This window comes from Lycium ferocissimum, chromosome 2, assembly GCF_029784015.1.
Source record: "Lycium ferocissimum isolate CSIRO_LF1 chromosome 2, AGI_CSIRO_Lferr_CH_V1, whole genome shotgun sequence".
Lineage (NCBI taxonomy): Eukaryota > Viridiplantae > Streptophyta > Magnoliopsida > Solanales > Solanaceae > Lycium > Lycium ferocissimum.
In genome coordinates this window covers 66,076,846-66,095,990 of record NC_081343.1, presented here as the reverse complement: position 1 = coordinate 66,095,990, position 19,145 = coordinate 66,076,846, and the positions used below count along the sequence as shown (strand labels likewise).

The following is a 19,145-nucleotide window of genomic DNA, read 5'->3' as shown; positions in this document are numbered from 1 at the left end:
ACATCACATTCTTTTTTTTTGACAACTCCTCTAAACTATTCTTTTCCATCCTCAAAACCATCAAACCTATACTAAAATTTCATAAAATCTAAAAAAAAATAAAAAAATTGCTCACTTTAAAAAAAAAAAAAAATCTTTGAATTAACGTGCGATCTTATATCTTTAGGGATTTATTCAAATAGAATGGAACATTTCAAAGTCAATTTCATTGAGAAATCTATCATTTATTAATTTCTTTTCATTAAAAAGATGTAAAATTATTTATAAAGCTAATTGTAAAATAACATCTTCACTACTATTGTTGATATATTTTTCACTACTATTGTTGATATATTTTTCACTACTATTGTTGATATATTTTTCAACCTTAGCAGTTAATAGCTAAGCATCAAATACGTACTTACATTATATATGAAAATACAGGATGGAGGAATGAAAAGTACAAATTATTTAGTAGAAAACAATTGTTATAAAAAACTATAGTACCTGGAAAAACCTGTTTTCGATTCAAGAAAATTCATACTCATTAGAGATCAAAATAGAAAAAAGAAGAGAATAACACAAATAGAAATCATAACCAATCAAAAAAACACAAATAGAAATCATAATAATCTACAAAAAACAATAGTATCATAAAATCACTAAAAATAAGGGAATATTGCATCAACATTTAAACCCATTACTCACCTACTTTCAATCTGCAAAAAAATGACAGCCATCTATAAAAATTATAATGTTCTAGAAAGAGAAAAAAAAAAAAAAAAAAAAAAAAGAGTTCAAAGGAAGTTCACCTGGGCTTAAAAGAATGACCCAATCAGTTTGACACAGAGAAGTCGTGATTAAATTTGTGTTGCTTGTCATTGACAAAGCTCTTTTAAAGAGATGTAATAATTATCTGTAATCATAGCTATAAAAAAAAAAAAAATGAAACTTTAAACACCATTTATGGGTTATTAGTAGGAGTACTCTATTAGTAGCGTTTTGAATCTGTACGTTTCAAACGTATCATAAAGGGCAGCAACCATCGTGGGCCGACTCTGACTAAGCAAAGTTCATCTGAGCTTTGAGTGCTATTTATTGTATAGCCTTTAAAATCCATATTAGTAGCATAAATTATCAAAAAAAAAAATGTCAAAAAAAGGAGAAAAAAGATAAAAAAATTAGTACACTACTAGAATGAGATTTTCTAAAAATTGCAACATCAATTAATCAAATTTTTTCAATAAAATTATCCTCTCCATTGTAATGAATTTTTGGTTTCATTTAAGTATTTTTACATAAATAAAATTTTATAAAAACAAAGATTCGTAAGTTAGTGTAACCAACTTAATTAGTGATCATTTGAACACTTTTATTATCACAGGTGAATCTCATGTTTCTGGCAGATTTAGAGCACGACTTAGAATTTATAAAACTCAATCATCTTTACCCAAACCTTATATATGAAAAAAAGAAACCATGGTTTCAAAATTGATTCTTCTCCATCAAATACATTTGTTAGAACATTCCATTCAGCATGGCCATTTTGACCATATTCATTTAACCATCTAATAAGGGAAGAGATCAATACTACTAATTAAAATACAACTTTAGTTATATATAAATATGTCTTACAAGAATGAAAGCAATGATATTTCACTGCTCTTTCCCAATATATATATATTTCAAGCGAAGCTGTAGCAGCAGCACCAATTTGATGTACTCCATCTGTTACTTCTGTTTGCAACAAATTTTTGTCACAATACCACACGCAATATACATAAAAGGATAGTTGTATGTAAATCTCTTTCTAATGATCTATTTGTTACTATATATAATGATGAGATTTTACTTACTAAAAATGATTATTTTTCCTTTGGCGACATGGCCGATTGTGATGTATTTGATATCCAAGAATCTTTAGTAATGGTATTTGATCCCTTGATCATATCGAAAAGCCAACAATTTGGTTGAATTGACGTAAGATGCGAATATGTGACCAACTTAGGTAAAGCCAAAACAATATTTGGCACTCTTTTTTTTTTTTTTAACCTCACTAAGCTTACGAACATAATTTTTCAATATTCGAATATTTAAAAAGATATTTTTTGTAGAGGATTTTCAGTTAAAAACTAAAGATATTACGAACCGAAAAGATATATCATTTATTTTTCTTTTCATTTTCTTATGCATAAAATTGTGAGTCATCATTCCAAGTAAATATCACATTTATTTCAAAATTATTTTCCTTTTTCTCAATTTTTCCATATTGAATGATATCCCAAGCTTTCGTGTTAAGATCCCAACGTCCATATATTATACATTGATTCTTTGGAAGAGAACTAAATATCAAGAACCCCATATTGGAATAACTTAATGAGATTTTGGCTTTGATAAAGAATTCAAACGATATACCCCTAATTAGAAGAAAGTCGGAGAAGAAGAAATTGTAGCAAATACTATCTCTGATTACATTCTTCAGATTTTTAAGTTGACATTTTCTTCTCTTTTTCTTTAGTTCTTTTATTCTCCATCTTTTTCTTACTCAGTATATATTATTCTGATTTAAATGGAGTTCAAAAACAGTCATCCATACTGAAAATATTTATATTGGTATAGTCATTAAAAGATGCTAGAATCATGAAAAGATGTATGATTACTAAAGAGTAATTTTGTTTTATTAAATTAATATTTTAACTACATTTTAATTTTTTTATAACCGGTACACTAGTATTCCATAATTTAAATACTATGAAAGTGGTGAAAGGTAAATAGTTCAATTTTTTTATTTTTTATTAACCCTAAATAATGGGGGAAAATTAGAGTTGAGCAAGACCAGAGAGTTCAAGAATGGTCAGGATTATTTAAGTGATGTTGGTCTGTACATCCATTCTGGCCTAAAGTGGTTTGTGGAGCCCTATAAACCACTTTGCTTGATTCTTCGAATTTCTATAACATCAAGTTGGTTATTACTAGTAACTAATTTTTTATACTATATAATTTAGGCATGGATTCGAAGTTCATATATTCAACTAATTCAGATTCTTGTCGAATTAGACCCACTAAGAGGAAATAAAACGCTCCCTATCAAGAGATTTTTCATTCCTAGGCTCGAGCTTGAAATTATATCAAGATTACTTTGGTGATGCTAAGTAGTCATTTGGATAAATAATCTTAGTCAATATCGGAATAAAAGAATGTTTAAGCCTCTAATTAAATACAAATAGATTAGATTTCATCAAGTAAGGGTTTAAATCTAATAGAGAAGTTAAAATTGGTTTTGAATAATATTTAGTTAAAACTATATTTTTATATTATAATTTTTCCATTGTATATGAATATAACCCTTTTGTTTCCATTTATTAGAGAGTTAATCCTAATGTTTTCATAAGTTTCTCCTCCTTTGAAATCTAAAAGGATTTTTTTTGTGCGTGTTTTTTTCTCATTATTTCATCATATTTATGTTAGAAAGCCCAAAAAACCTCAAACATTACTTCTTTCATTCTCTTAATTACCCTCTCTCTCATCCAACTTCTATGACCCATCAAATTGTTGATCATCAAGATCCAAGAATAACGAATCAGAATTAAGAATAATAAATAAAAATATTAATAATAATATAAATTGAGAAGTAAGAAATAGTATATAATAATATATAATAAATAAGAGCAGCTTGATGTAGACACTTTATTTTTATATTATTCGCACAAAAATAGAAATCAAGGTCTGGAAACATTAGTGAAGGTTCTAAAATAAAAAATATAGACAATCACGAAGCAATTTTATGTGGCATAATTGATTGCTTAATTGTTCTCTCGTAAATTGGTCATTATCTGTTCCAAGTCAGTAGCAACTTTTTAAAGCCGCAATATCATGGATTTTTAACTCAACTTTTAAAAGACGTATCCTATATCCGAATATAATTTATTAATGGGTGGAAGAAAACTAAGTATCCTGCCATCCATATTTGTGTATGACTGTGTATGACAAATTGGGACACTGAAGGAAAAAATAAGGGAAGACAAAAAAATATCCAATGGTTTTGCGGCGTCGAATTAAAGGTTAGCAATAGATAAAACTCGATAACTAATGAAAGAAAATAAGTGAAGGCAGTAAAAATACTAAATGGACATCACACAAACAGATTTTTTTAGAAAATAAGAGAGGAAAAAGAAGTACAAAAATTACATATAATAATACTTTTAAATACACATCGACAAAGGTAGAGCAATAATTACAGGATCAAGTAATTCAATATTATATGTTTTTCATTGGCTAGAGCGGTTAAATGGAATGTCATTAGAAGTACCATAAGGGGAAGAGGGAAAAAAGAGCTTTACTTAATGGTAAGTAAAAACAAACTTACAAGAACGAAAAGAAAACAATTACAACAATAAAAAGAGGACTAAACCGGGGAAAAAACATTTCAACCAACCTAAATTTGTCAAGGTGGAGTCTTTATAAACCGAACACGCAAAGATGCTCGCAAGCACACACTAAAGAGCAAGAATAAATCATCCAACATGGCCATGCCGAATAAAAAACGGGAGTATGAAATAGGTTATACTTATTGGCAATATATTTCTTTTCTACAACTTTGGATAAGTACACACAATATGATTAGCTATATATATTAACGCCCTTCATTTCCCTCAAGAAGAATAGGAGGCGACATATGTAGATTACTCGTAATCTCTATTATGACGGTTAGGCAAGAAACAATTATTCATTTAATAGCAATGACTTGGAATTTTTGTACCGGTTGTCTCTTAAGGGACGTGACTTGTGGACCTTAGTGTAGATTTAAATGAAAAGAATGATAGGGTAAGATATTTTAAATTGAAGAAAAATGAGGTAAAGCCAAAAAAAAAAGAGAAAAAAGATAAATAGAGAGAGAGAGAGAGAGAGGTGTGCATCACTTGCCTAGGGACTTTTATATAAGAGAGATTACTTTGGAAATGCTAAGTAGTCATTTGGATAATATTTGGTTGAAAATGAAGAGAGTTTTCTTTTGTTTTCAAATGAAAAAATTATAATGATTTTGGGAAACAAAAGATACAATATATTTATGCTGGTGTTACTAAGTAGCATTACGCTTTTAAAATAATATATTCTCCAATGATTTGTGACACCACCTCACCTTTCGTGCCACCAGAAAAACTCCTCTTATTTCACAACAGATTTTTTTTTTTTTTTTTTAATTTTCTCGAGGTGATGTTTCACGTTATAGGAAGCTCATTTTAATGGCAAAACTGTGTCATGCTCCAAAGCCTTACGATAATCTCTTCACATGCTTAGATTCTTTTTTTTTTACACTGGAAAATACTAGAGTATATCTTGTTGGAGTCATGACATTTTAGGACCGAAGCAAGAGTCGTGGGATTGTGAACGGTCTATCTATAAAAAAAAAGTCGATTATGGACACGAAAGCACAAAAGTTTTAAGAATTAAAGGGACATTATATAGGTTTAAAACTATATACAATTAAATGTTCAACATTCACACGTTGATGCAATAAAACCTTCTAATAATAGCCTTTGGACCTTTCATATTCCAAATTGATAGTGGAAAAATAATAGCCTCCATTTGTTATAGGCAAAAAAGATGCATAAAATATAATTTTCATTTATTAATTGTCAAATTCTAAGCTTAATCACACTTTGTATAACGAATGAAAACCGTTTAATGATGAATATATATATATATATTCATATGATATTTTTTGTCATAAATATTGTATTAAATGGTCAAATATTTGGTCAAAATCTCTACACATATTATTGGTAATCATATATATTCTATTTTTATAAAGATGGTTAATTATTATATTACCAAAAGAAGAAGATAACTGTTATATAGGGGGTAATTTTACAAAGTTAGCATCTTTTATAAATTTTTTATCTTTTTTTGAAATGCCTTTTTATAAAATATAAATAAACAATCGGTTCTAATCTAAAATTTGGCTATTATGAGACATTGTTATATGCCCGCAATATTAAGTTACTAATTATATAGTCTTAATAACTTGCTCATTGCAAGTAGTATCACTAACCAAAACAAATGCAGAAAAACATTACAACTGTCAAGAGTGAAATTGAAGAAAAACAAGAGGGACAGAACACTGGATCTTTAAAAGAAACAACAACAGCCAATCAGGTAGTTAAGTTAATTCGTGTTACATCCATTATTGTTGTGCTCCAAGTGCTTATAAGAAGTTTTGGCTAGCGTCAAGTCTTGGGCCATCAGAATATTGTAGTTGACTTGCCAATGAAGACGATATGGATAAATGCTTTTAATCCCCTAGAAACAAGATAGAGACAATAATTGTAATTTACTTAATTGTTGCCAGTAGACGATTAATTTTGTTAACCACCACTCATTGTTCACAGATGATGACTAGAATTGCACTATTTGAAAAAATGTGCTCTTATTTATATATTCTTAGCTAACCTAAGTGCAGTAGTTATAGCTAGTTGAGGATAAATCAATCAATTAATTGATTACGTCTCAATCCCAAACTAATCGAGTTTGTCTATCTGAATAGTACTCTATATCTATATTTCAATACTCAACAATTTGTTTTTTAAAGACAAATTAAAAAGTTTTGTAATATTAGAGGTTCTGGAAATCTGAATAACTCTAGTTACTTGCCTTTTTTTTTTCTTTTTTTTTTTTTTTGTTGTTGTTGTTATTGTTGTTGTTGTATACAAGGTCGATATCAGTATACATATGACAGCAATTTACTCTTTCTTCCTTCACAAAAAATATACTTGTTTCCTCAGAGTGATTGACATGTCATGCAAGTCCAACTTATGCATAAATTATCCAACTTTTACTCCTAATTGTCTTAATTTTCAGTCGTATACCAATTCATTATTATCGTCTGGGAAATATTTTTAAATTTCAAGTAAATTTCCGAATGCCCAAAACGTGCAAATTTATTTGTTTTATATTTTTCTCCTTTTAATTTCACATATCCTTCTTTTTCTATAAATGAGAAACCAACTGATAATTGAGAATATATATTTTGGCTTATTGCTTAAGAAAGCATTATCTTTCATTTGTTAAATATTAAATTTATTGAGGTAGGTTTTCTATCCCCGTTTGGTATTAACATTAACGGGTTGTTTGGTTTGAAGTTTAACGGGTTGTTTGGTTTGAAGATAAGTTATGTTGGGATTAGTTATTCTGGTATTATTTCTTATTGATTGTTTGGTTTACTGTATTAAAAGTAACATGCATTGCATTATTTTTAAGAAAAAATTATTTGTTTACAAAAATATCCTCCACCTTATTTAATACGTAGAAAAATGGTTTGAGGGACTTCAGGACTGTTTTTGTCATTTTCTTTGTTTTATCCTGGGATTATAATTCCACCCTTTATCAGGGATAACTTATCCGGTTAATATTTTTAATCCCGGAATAACTTATCTCTGGATTAGTAACCAAACAATGGATAAGGCGGTACTAAATTTTTATCCAAAGACTTTTTTCGGAATTTATCATACCAAACAACCCTTAAGAGTATAATGACAACAATTGATAGTGTTATGATTGGAGAATATGGAGAAGATCAAATTGATTTTTAGTTATAAAAAATATAAACAAGAATTACATAGCAATATTTAATTATAAAAAAAGAAAACCGCGCAAAGCGTGGATAAGTTTAATTGACTAGTACTAGAGTATATCCTGATGGAGTCATGGCATTTTAGGACCGAAGCAAGAGACTTGGGATTGTCGACGGTCTATCTATAACGGATTAGGTACGTGAAGTCGGTTACGGACACGAAAGAACAAAAGTTTTAAGAATTAAAGGGACATTATATAGGTTTAAAACTATGTATATAGTCTTAATAACTTGCTCATTGCAAGACGTATCACTAACCAAAACAAATACAGATTACAACTGTCTAAAGTGAAATTGAAGAAAAACAAGAGGGACAGAACACCGGATCTATAAAAGAAACAAGAACAGCCAATCAGGTAGTTAAGTTAATTCGTGTTACATCCATCATTGTTATGCTTATAGGAAGTTTTGGCTAGCGTCAAGTCTTAGGATTTTTGTTTCAAACTTTTATTCATTACACAAGTCCCCAAATTTCTTTTCAATTTGCAATACGTTTGATGTCTAAAGATTGTAGATTCATGTCCAAATCAGAGGACACCACTTATCACTTTTTTTAAAAGGAATCTAAAAAAACATGTTCGTGTGCCGGCAAACCAATACGCTGCAGTATATTTGGTTTCTGGGCTTGGCAGTGGACCATCAGAATATTGTAGTTGACTTGCAAACGAAGAGGATATGGATTAATGCATTTTAATCCCCTAAAAACAAGATAGAGACAACAATTGTAATTTACTTAATTGTTGCCAGTAGACGATTAATTTCGTTAACCACACATTGTTCATTGGATTATCGCAGCACGGACCACATTCATTGTTCACAGATGATGACTAGAATTGCACTATTTGAAAAAATGTGCTCTTATTTATATATTCTTAGCTAACCTAAGTGCAGTAGTTATAGCTAGTCGAGGATAAATCAATCAATTAATTGATTACGTCTCAAACTAATCGAGTTTGTCTATCTGAATAGTACTCTATATCTATATTTCAATAATTTGTTTTTTAAAGACATTAAAAAGTTTTGTAATATTAGAGGTTCTGTAAATCTGAATAACTCTAGGTACTTGTTTCTTTTTTTTTTTTTTGTATACAAGGTCGATATCAGTAAACATATGACAGCAATGCAGCACTCTTTCTTCCTTCTTATTAGTACTCAAAAAATATTTGTTTTCTGATCAGAGTGATTGACATGTCATGCAAGTCCCACTTATGCATAAATTATCCAAGTTGAATTAAAATGGGTAGACTATTTTTTAAAAGCCGCATAACATTTTTTTAATTAAAAAATAAGTTAAATGATTTTTTTAAAAAATTTCCGTTAATGAAAAGGGTATATTTGCATTTTGTACTATTTGTGTAAGGGCAGAAATATATTTGCACTATTTTGTAACGGCAAAGGTATATATACACCACTTTTTTAACGGGGTATATCTGCTCTAAATATCAAAGTTGAGGGGCATATTTGCACCTTTGCCCCTTAAACAATTCGACTGTCAGCAAGTAGCTAGTGTAGATTTTCCAGTAGTTGTTCAATTCGAGCACTAATACCTCCTTATTGCTGGCATTCGTCACTCCTCATATATAGTTACCACTAGATAGTGTAGTGCAGGGGCTGCTAAGAGTTTCTTAATGTGCACTAGTGTTTTAGGTTCTTCCACCATCTTTATTTTTTCCCCTTTCCGATCAAAACATTTATTGAAGTCCTCTTAGATGGAGCACTTATTAATTATGTACAAGATTGCATTCTGGTACTTTGAGTTGCTACTTTGGTATACGACTAGAACGAAAATCCTCGAGCACGGTTTACTAATACTCCTTCAGTCCTTCTGATGCCTTTTATCTATTACTTCGCAAAAATAAATTGGTCTAGAATATTTATCACCTTAGAAAACCAAGAAGGCAATAACTCTTCGCAATTCTAGCCTTATTACTACAAAAAGGCAATATAGTTGCTAATTACTCGTTTGAGGGAGAGATAAAAGATAATTAAACCATGAACGAAGAAAAGCATGATCAGAAAAAAGCATATTGGCTAGTGATTGTCAGGCCCAATGCCTTGAGGGGACACCGAAAGGCTTTGACTTCTGTCCCGTGGATAGATACAGAGGGAGGGAAGAGCTTTTGGTTTTTTTCATGTTGTCAAAGATTACGAAAATAGATGGTGAATGTCTGATCGAATCGATAAGGTTATGAAGGAACAAGTTCAAGTCTACCAGTCTATTAGAAGGCCTCAGCTGCATGTATGATACATAACTACACTTCCACTTGACACCTATTGTAATAATAAATGGCTCGTCTCGCCATGACCTTCTCTTGAATTCTTTAAAAAAAAAAAAAAAAAATTGTCGCTCCATTCCATTAAGGGCAGAGAACTCGTCATTTGTCTCAACTATGCTACCTGAGGCCAAGGGAGTCAGAATAGGAGAGCGCTCATTTTGGGGTGGGATATACTACTCAGATTCTTTCACCGCTCCGCACTTGGCTACCCAGCGTTTACTGTTGGCCCGATAACTATTACACAAAAAGTGTGTCCTTCGTCAAATACATCATATGATTTAATGCTATTAAATGGTTTCTTAAAGGTGTGACAAAATATTAAATAACTGGAGGAAGAAAGAAACTGTACTACCAAAGAAATGTATGAGTTCCAGTTGCCTCGCAGAAGTAGAGATGTCAACTTGTGAAGTATTTTATTTCTATCAGTTTGCTCATTTTAAAAGGCTTGCCTCATCCTGCACTCACCTATACATACTGCTTTATTTTAGTCTAGAGCAGCTGATAATTTTTTAAGACACATGGATTAGTACCAATCTTAACTGAAAGAGACTTCTTAATTAATTCTTAGTGGCCCTGCCTCATCCTGCACTTATAAATAGCGAGTACTACTTACTCCTGATGTTATAGTGAAAAGAGCAATGTTTACTGCATCTCCAATCATGAACCCAAAAATCCATAAGCTTTTAACTTACCCTTTGTTTTGCTTCTTGTTTCTCACTTCCTTTGTATATGGCCAACTTGATTACAAATATTACGATTCCACTTGTCCCAACCTCAAAAGAATTGTTAAATCTGGCATCTGGTCTGCTATGTCAAATGACACTAGAATGGCTGCATCTCTTTTGCGCCTGCACTTCCATGACTGTTTCGTCAATGTAAACAGATGAAATCATTTTATGCATTCAAAAAACTATAGTACTAAAAAGCAACAATATATTAAGAATATAGGTAATGCTAATTACTGTTTATGTTGTGTAGGGATGCGACGGGTCAGTGCTACTTGATGATACTAGTACATTCACAGGAGAGAAGAATGCACTTCCTAATCGAAATTCAGCCAGAGGATTTGAAGTCATTGATGCAATAAAAGCTAACTTAGAGAAAGCTTGCCCATCTACAGTTTCATGTACTGATATACTGGCTCTAGCAGCTAGAGAAGCTATCTATCTTGTAAGAATTTTCCTGATCTACAGTATATAATATACTTTGCCTAAACATTTATTCTTATCAAATTGTTCGATACTATGTAATCGATCTAACTTGTATTTGTACAAATGTTTTTAGTCTGCAGGCCTCTTTTGGTCAGTGTCCTTGGGACGTCGAGATAGTCTTACTGCAAGTCAGAGTGCAGCTAATACTCAGCTTCCATCACCTTTCGAGCCCTTAGAGAACATTACTGCAAAGTTTGTTTCTAAGGGTCTTGATTTAAAAGATGTCGTAGTGCTTTCAGGTAAAAAATATGCACTGTTAGTGCATATAAATTAAGCTGGACTTTTCCTACTAAAAGAGCCTTGTGGTTTTCCTAACTAAGAAACCTGGCGCTGCTTGCAAGATTTTATTGAGCTTATTCATCATATACTGGAATCTGATTTTTCTCAAACTTTAATTCTTCCCAGAAATTGGTTCTCAATTACCAAGATTAGTCGTTTACAAAGTTGATCATCCATATGTTTGATGCAGGTGCCCACACAATTGGATTTGCTCAATGTCGCATGTTCAAGCGAAGGCTGTTTGATTTTGATGGATCAGGCAATCCTGATCCAACACTGGATTCATCATCGCTAGGCAATCTACGAACCATTTGTCCCAACCAAAATGATTCAGATTCCAACTTGGCCCCTTTAGATGCAGTCACAAGCAACAAGTTTGACAATGTATATTACAAGAACCTAATGAACAATTCAGGGCTTCTTGAATCAGACCAAGCTCTCATGAGTGACAAAACAACTACTGCACTGGTTTCAACCTACAGCAAGAATCCTTATCTTTTCTCTAAGGAGTTTGCAGCATCAATGGTAAAGGTAACCAAAATAGGTGTTCTAACAGGACAAAATGGAGAGATCAGAAAGAACTGTAGGCTGGTGAATTAGAAAGTCTGGATTGTGAGATTATTAGCTATGCTAGCTAATAACATATCTTCAATGAATGTTTGATAGCATAAGAAACCATCTTGGATTTAGTAGAAAGTAATTCGCTGTCACATTTTCATTGCTTTAATCCGGAACTAAGTTATATGGATACAAGAACCTGGAATGCAGTATGCAGATATGGGCAAATGTGCAACTTATGTGGAGACAACATATCACAATCCATGACATGAACTAACAGATACAAGAACAGCAGCAAATACTTTTGGTTGTCTTTGAACAAAATTGTTACACAATACATGAACAGAGCTATCCCCACTCGGACCAAGATAGAACTTTTACTTGTTCAAATAACAATTAAGGTGCAACAGGTCAGGAATAACAAATCCCTTTATGATAAATAAATCCATTTAGCATGTTCGTTATTGCGGAAGTTCACGAAGGATCGAGATAACGACGTGTACGATATATAAATTCTCGTTTTACACATGAAAAATGTTTTTTTTTGCTAGTAATGCCAGATAACAATCCTTAGCCCTTACTAAATGTTGTTTTTATCGTTGTCTTTGAGGGTGTGAAATAGGCAGGTTAAAATGAGCTGAGTTCTTAAATTGACCCCTCCAGAAGTATTGGAGCTGAAATGGGTTAAAAAGCGGATCATAACCGAACCCACCCAATTGTTATTAGTACTAAGTTTTAATTTTTTTGTTTGTTTTTGATAATTTTTTTAAAGTACCTAATAAAATATATTTTTTCTTTACATTGGCTATATACAACATATCAAATAAATAAAAAATATCTTTTTGAAAATATTTTGACAAAATTTTTCATGGATCAATTGGGGACATATTTTAGCCTAATTTTTAGATGGGTTGAAATAAAAAAGGAGTGGTTCCCAATCCCAAACTTGTAACGGTTGAGCGATCATGCTTTCATGGACCAATTTTGCTACGGTAAAAAAAAAAAAATTGAAATCTTTTTCATAATTTTCAAATTAAGTTCTTGATCATCAGCACAAAGAAATAATATTTGCAAAAAACAAAAAAAAAAAATCTTTTCTCCAAATTTTATTTTCACATAGGATGCGAAATGTTATTGAGCGACAGAATAGAACAAAAAGCAGAGTGCATTTGGCGCTATTAATACTGCCAACTTGGACAGCTGGCATTACGAAAGCAAATGGGCCTTAGTCGCTTATTAGTGGGCCCATGGGCTCGGCCCACAACAGCAGTTCCTCCACACTCCACTGTAATTGACAGTAAGCAACAAAAGCGCATGCTACAGTAGCATAAACCGCTCTTTCAAAAACTCCCAAGGGTTTTGTGTTTTTTCCATTGAAACATTTCTCCAAAAATGGTGAATCCAAAGTGTTATTTGGACATAAGTATTGGTGGAGAACTTGAAGGAAGAATGGTGATTGAACTTTACAAAGACATTGTTCCTAAAACTGTTGAAAATTTTAGAGCTCTTTGTACTGGTGAAAAAGGCATTGGACCTCACACTGGTGTTCCTCTCCATTACAAGGTCCTTATTATTCTCTTTTTCCATTTTCCTAAGTGTAAATGGTTATTTGTAGATTTGTAGTTTTTGTTGGGTGTATTTTTGTTCCTATTTGTAATCTTTGTTTATGTTGATGAGTCAGATTACGGCATGTTGCATGTGTTCGTATTGTCCGGGTTGATGTTGGTTAGACTTCAAACTATTTTACTTAATTTTGTTTTTCCATTTTCCTACGCGTTTTTTTTTTTTTTCCCTTAACGCGCAAATAAGTGAGTTTTGTAGAATGAAATGGGCCTAATAGAGGAATGTATATGGTTATATTGATGATTCATGCAGTGGAATACCAACTAGTTTGAAATTGAGGCTTATTTTGTAGATTTGTTGTTTTTGTTGGGTGTATTTTAGTTTTTCTTTGTTCCTAATTTTTTAGTTTCCTATTTGTAATCTATGTTTATGTTGTCTATGTTGATGAGTCAGATTAGGGCATGCTGCGTGTCGATATTGTCCGAGTTTATGTTGGTTAGACATTAATACTAATTTACTTGAAAATAGCAGTATGTATCACTCTGTTTGATATTTATGAATCGTGTGTGCGTACACTCTACCCTCCCCAAACCCCACCCGTGAGGTTAAACTGGTAATGTGTTTGTTGTTGTTGTTTCTCCGTGTTATTTTATAGTTGCACAAGGAATTAGTGTATATGAATTTATTATTAAGCTTAGGGAAAGAATAAAGGAAAATGGGGCTCATCCCACAACTTCATGGATTGTTAATCAACATTCTCAGCTACCAAGCAAGTGTGTGTGTATATATATATATATATATATATGAAAAAGGAGGAAAGAAAGTCTGGTTGCACATATGGAAACGATTTTCACCCAGGGTGGGGAATTGGATCATCGTCCGTCAGTTCACGTTGGTTATACAAAATGGTATTCTGGAATTTTCAAACTTTGTAATGCCAGTGATGATATAATATGGGAGAATGAGGACTGATTGCTGAGAATAACACTTAAAACTTCCAAGATAGCAAGAATTTTAGGTGGTTGTTCTGGAATAGCTGAACTTCTAAAGCAACTGTCTCTGTTACTTCATGCTTTATCCTATTTAAATCTCTATTTTTCAGTGGCCCAATAATTTGATTCTTGGCATGTGATTTTCCATTTTAACCTACCCTCTAGCTTTTTTATTGCATTCATTGTATTGTTGTTTGCTATGCAGGGTTCTTGCTTTCATCATGTCATCAGAGGCTTTATGTTACAAGGCGGGGATATATCTGCTGGAAACGGAACTGGTGGGGAATCAATTTATGGCTTGACATTTGAAGATGAAAATTTTAAACTTAAACATGAAAGAAAAGGGATGCTTTCTATGGTTAATTCTGGTCCAAATACAAATGGGTCTCAATTTTTCATCACCGCTTCTCAAGCACATATTCTAGATGGAAAGAATGTTGTGTTTGGAAGAGTAATCAGGGGTTTGGGGATGATTCGTGCAATTGAACATGGTAAAACAAGTGAAGATGGTTTTCCTGATCTTCCTGTGACAATAGAGGATTGTGGAGAAATTCCAGAGGGAGCAGATGATGGCACGATTAACTTCTTTAAAGACGGTGACACTTACCCTGATTGGCCAATAGATCTTGATGTGAAACCAGATGAGGTTGCTTGGTGGATAAATGCTGTTGACTCTATCAAAGGCTTTGGCAATGAACATTACAAGGTATTAGTTTAATGGGTGTTTCCTGTTTGTTTCAAGTATACCTTGTCTTGTTGTATAAGTTCACACAGATATGTTTTCAAAACTAGCTTTGATTGATAGCCTGTTCTTAACAAAAAATAAGATCTCCTGCAAAACATAACTAAATAAAATGAGAGAGAGAGAGAGATCACTCAATGTAACACCATTTCTTCTCTACTTTTGTGTAGTCTTTTATCCATGTGCTAAGACTTGGATGCTCATTTTGTCTATTTCAAAGTGAGATTGTATGTCACCTTCATATTTGTTATTGACAGAAGGAAGACTATAAGATGGCTATCAAAAAGTACAGGAAGGCTGTTCGTTATACTGACTTGTGCTGGGATAAGGAAGACATTGATGAAGGTGAACTTTCGAATTGCAGCTGTAAATGACTGTCTGATTTGCTGTGCTTCTATCATTTAGAGCTTCTCATAACTAGCACATCTGTCTGATGGAATTATTTGCCTCATTCTACAGCAAAAAGCGAATATTTGAGGAAGACAAAGTCCCAGATACTTGCAAATAGTTCTGTGAGTAACCTAAATTCTCTTGCAACTATTTGGTGTTACATAATGATTTTCTTGTGGTTAGAATCTTGTAGGCCTTAGTAGGACTTCAGTTACATAAAGTAAGGACTAGTCTCTTCTCTGAGCTTTATGGTGAGATGTAGAACATATCCTAAGGATATAACTTTCCTGAAGAAATCAGCTTTGTTAATATTACTTCCATATAAATATATAAAAAGCAACTTTGTTTTAGTCTATATGCATTGAAGAACATCAAATATTTCTATTAGTTAGCTAGATATCTTTGAGATGCCTTAAACTTCTTTTTTTCCTTTCTGTGATGCCTTCAACTTCTTCATTTCTGATTTTAAGTACTATGGTCTTTGTAACATCTTGAATTTTCACTTACCGTGGATATTCAGACTGATTAAACATAAATATTTAGACTTTGTTCTTGATTCTTGACTATGTAGCATATGCTTTCGTCTTGCTCAGCTAATTCATGTTCACATTCTTGTTCAGGCCTGTAAACTGAAGTTAGGAGATCTAACTGGAGCATTGTTGGATGCTGATGCTGCAATTTATGATGGAGAAGACAATGTCAAAGCTTTTTACCGCCAAGGCCAGGTTGGAGTTTTGAGTTATGAAATATAGTCGAAGTGGCTAGATTTCCCGAAGGAAAGAAACCATGACTTGATTTGTAAATGGAAAGAGAACAGCGAGTAGTATATAATATGATAAGGAGCGCCTTTTAACATCATTCTCCTCAATGTTCTTGGACTTAGAAGTTTGAATGTAATGAATAACTTTCAATGTACCTTCCAATCTTCATCTTCCATAGGCTAAACAAACTCCTTTTTCCTTTGCCTTCTATTTCTTCCTAGTTGGAATTGACTTTTTTCTTTCATGATGAAGGTCATTAGGCTTCATTAGGATATGAGCTTTGTACCATAAGTCCCTTTCTCAAGCTTGTCTCGCATTTTGTTAGTTCCTTTTAGTGTTGGAATATCACTTTGCTATGTATATTTAATACGGTTAGATATCAGAGCATAATTAGTACATTCCCTGCTTTGTGTTGCCAAACACAAGTACAGCTTCTGTCAACCCCATGTTCTGCATCCTCTTCTAATCCATTAAACAGAAGTTTGGCTTGCCGTGAAACTTTAATTTTATGACAAATTTGGCATAAATCAATCTGAGCTTGGACACCTTCTGCTAATCCTCATTAAACAGCTCATAGCAATATATCTGTTATATTCTTCTAATCCTACTGGAGATAAAAACGCTAGGTGATTTCTTCCCATCTGTTCGAGCCTTGGTAGACAGAAGGTCTCTTAGGGCTACCACAAATAATAGACTGACTAGTCATTTTCTATCTATGAAGTAGGACACTCGTCCTACCTAATTCAATGCTAGGTAAGCAAGTTAGTATCCTAGCGGAGCTCTTGAAGGGGGGAACATCCTAATGGATGAGTATGAACACCTTATACATCTCATATGAGAACCCCAGAGCCCATACCAGTACCTGTGTTGTTTGGAGGTAACAGGTACCTTGTGGAATTTGTTGAGGTGCTCGTAAGCTTGCCTGGACACCATGGTTATCGGAAAAAAAAAAAAAATTCTTTCTACTGCTTGCCTTCTCAATGGTGTAGGATTACTGATTCATTTCTACCTTAGTGTCTTCATACTTTAATGTACCGGGTATTATACATTTCCAAAACTTTGAACCGTCATTTGCTCTATTTCAGGCATATGTGGCAATGAATGCTATAGATGCAGCAGCTGAAAGTTTTAAGAAGGCACTGCAGTTAGAGCCAAACAATGGTTAGTGATGTACAATTTCATCTTTGACAATTTAAGGGGAAAACCTCTGGCAAACGTTGAAGTATAAATAGTATATTTTGCTACTATGTACATGTGTTGCCGTTCCCTTTTTACTTTCTTCTGTGTTACTTCTTGGCCACCTGTGCATCTATATATTTTAAGTTGTATTATTAGATGATTCTCTCAGGAGCCAAACAAGGTTGCAGTCTTTAGCTGTGAGTCTCAGGCTTAGTAACTTGGATATCCAAACTTGCATATAGAAGCCCTTTACGTCTGGTAATAAAACTTTTAATCCATAAAAGGAGGAGGAGCTGAAAAAGTGTCTGTTAGATACTGTTTTGACTAAACTGAGTATATAAATACCTCAGAGATATTCATAGAGTTTTCACATTATACTCTGTTTGACTGGTTATATTTTGTACAAATAAAGGAAATAAATATCTTTCGCCTCTGGTCTTGGTACATCCTTGAGTATCAGCCCCGAGAAAGTGTGATCTTATTTCTTATATTTTTACTTTCAGGTGGGATAAAGAAGGAGCTGGCTGCTGCTATGAAGAAGGTTAGTCATTATCAGATCAAAATATTTGATGCAACATCTTCACTTCCTTTTGCAATTTCAAGTATGTAAACACAATACATGTTTTCTAATTTTTAACAATTATAACAGATTACTTATAAACTAGACCAGGAGAAGAAGGGTTATGCTAAAATGTTTCAGTAAAATTTCCAATGGTATGCTGAATTCTTTCCTCAACCCTCAACCTGCAATCATTTTTCAATCAGTTATCCAAAATTTATGATGCTCTGAGATATCAAATGCAGGCTGTTAGTAATACTTGTTAGTTAAATCTTTTGGCACAGATTACAATAGACATATAGTGGTGCAGGTTTACATCCCGGCCTCAAACAAGCTAGAATCAGGTATTTGGCTCTGATGTGCTACTTGCAATTAACGAATTTGTTTTACCATTACTACTGCTGGTGCTCCCACTTCATCTTCTTTCTCTCTATTTTAGGCTATCACATCAATCTGTCAGTTTTTTGTATATCCTTCAATCTCATTGATCTTTTTTTTTCCCTTGTTTGAGTTCTTGCAGGGTTTGTTTCTCGTGGAATACAAAAACTAAGGGTTTTTTCTCAACTTCTCATGGAGTACAAAAACTAACTATGGTGAATCAAAGTTTGAGCTGATTTTTGACTTGACTTCTAATTCTGCTAGTGGGAATTCTTATGTTGAATACGAAATATATAGCACTGAATATACCTCAACGTGTTTTGTACAGAAAGGAAAGGCAATTTAATGCAGGAAAAAAGTATCTTTCCGTTCTAATATATATGGATGTTTGGATTACCCAACTTAGTTACATGTGGCTTCAGCGGAAGCGCTTTGTCTCAGCTTTACTTGAATATTGTTTTAACCTTTTGATGAGCAAATATATCTCTAGTACACAGTTAGTTTCCTGGATAATTTTTTCTCACGCTTAAATTTGGAATATTACTCTTATCTGGATTCACTTTATATCTTGCTATGGATTTACTAGGAGCTGTAATTCAATTGTGCATGAATCTGTTCTTCCTTGAGGTTATGTATCAATTGGCACCT

At 32.7% G+C, this 19,145-nt stretch overlaps 2 protein-coding genes across 3 annotated transcripts; both read left to right on the top strand.

Moving 5' to 3' along the window:
* The first annotated feature begins 10,523 nt into the window (after window positions 1-10,523).
* On the top strand, window positions 10,524-12,087 carry LOC132046900 (peroxidase 10-like). The gene is made up of 4 exons (XM_059437718.1): window positions 10,524-10,760; window positions 10,864-11,055; window positions 11,170-11,335; window positions 11,566-12,087. Exons 1-4 carry the CDS (start codon window positions 10,524-10,526, stop codon window positions 11,973-11,975), a joined length of 1,005 nt encoding a protein of 334 aa, XP_059293701.1. The 3' UTR covers window positions 11,976-12,087.
* A 1,115-nt stretch (window positions 12,088-13,202) lies between these two features.
* Window positions 13,203-19,010, top strand: LOC132046899 (peptidyl-prolyl cis-trans isomerase CYP40-like). Of its 2 annotated transcripts, none has more exons than XM_059437717.1 (10): window positions 13,203-13,496; window positions 14,694-15,194; window positions 15,488-15,575; window positions 15,690-15,742; window positions 16,241-16,345; window positions 17,467-17,542; window positions 18,064-18,101; window positions 18,210-18,274; window positions 18,365-18,463; window positions 18,671-19,010. In XM_059437717.1, the coding sequence occupies exons 1-8, from the start codon at window positions 13,326-13,328 to the stop codon at window positions 18,261-18,263; spliced, it is 1,086 nt and encodes a 361-aa protein (XP_059293700.1). In that variant the 5' UTR covers window positions 13,203-13,325; the 3' UTR covers window positions 18,264-18,274; window positions 18,365-18,463; window positions 18,671-19,010. The 2 variants fall into 2 exon arrangements, with proteins under 2 accessions (XP_059293700.1, XP_059293699.1); XM_059437716.1 differs by having other exon boundaries at window positions 13,204-13,496; window positions 18,404-18,463.
* Window positions 19,011-19,145: the final 135 nt, after the last annotated feature.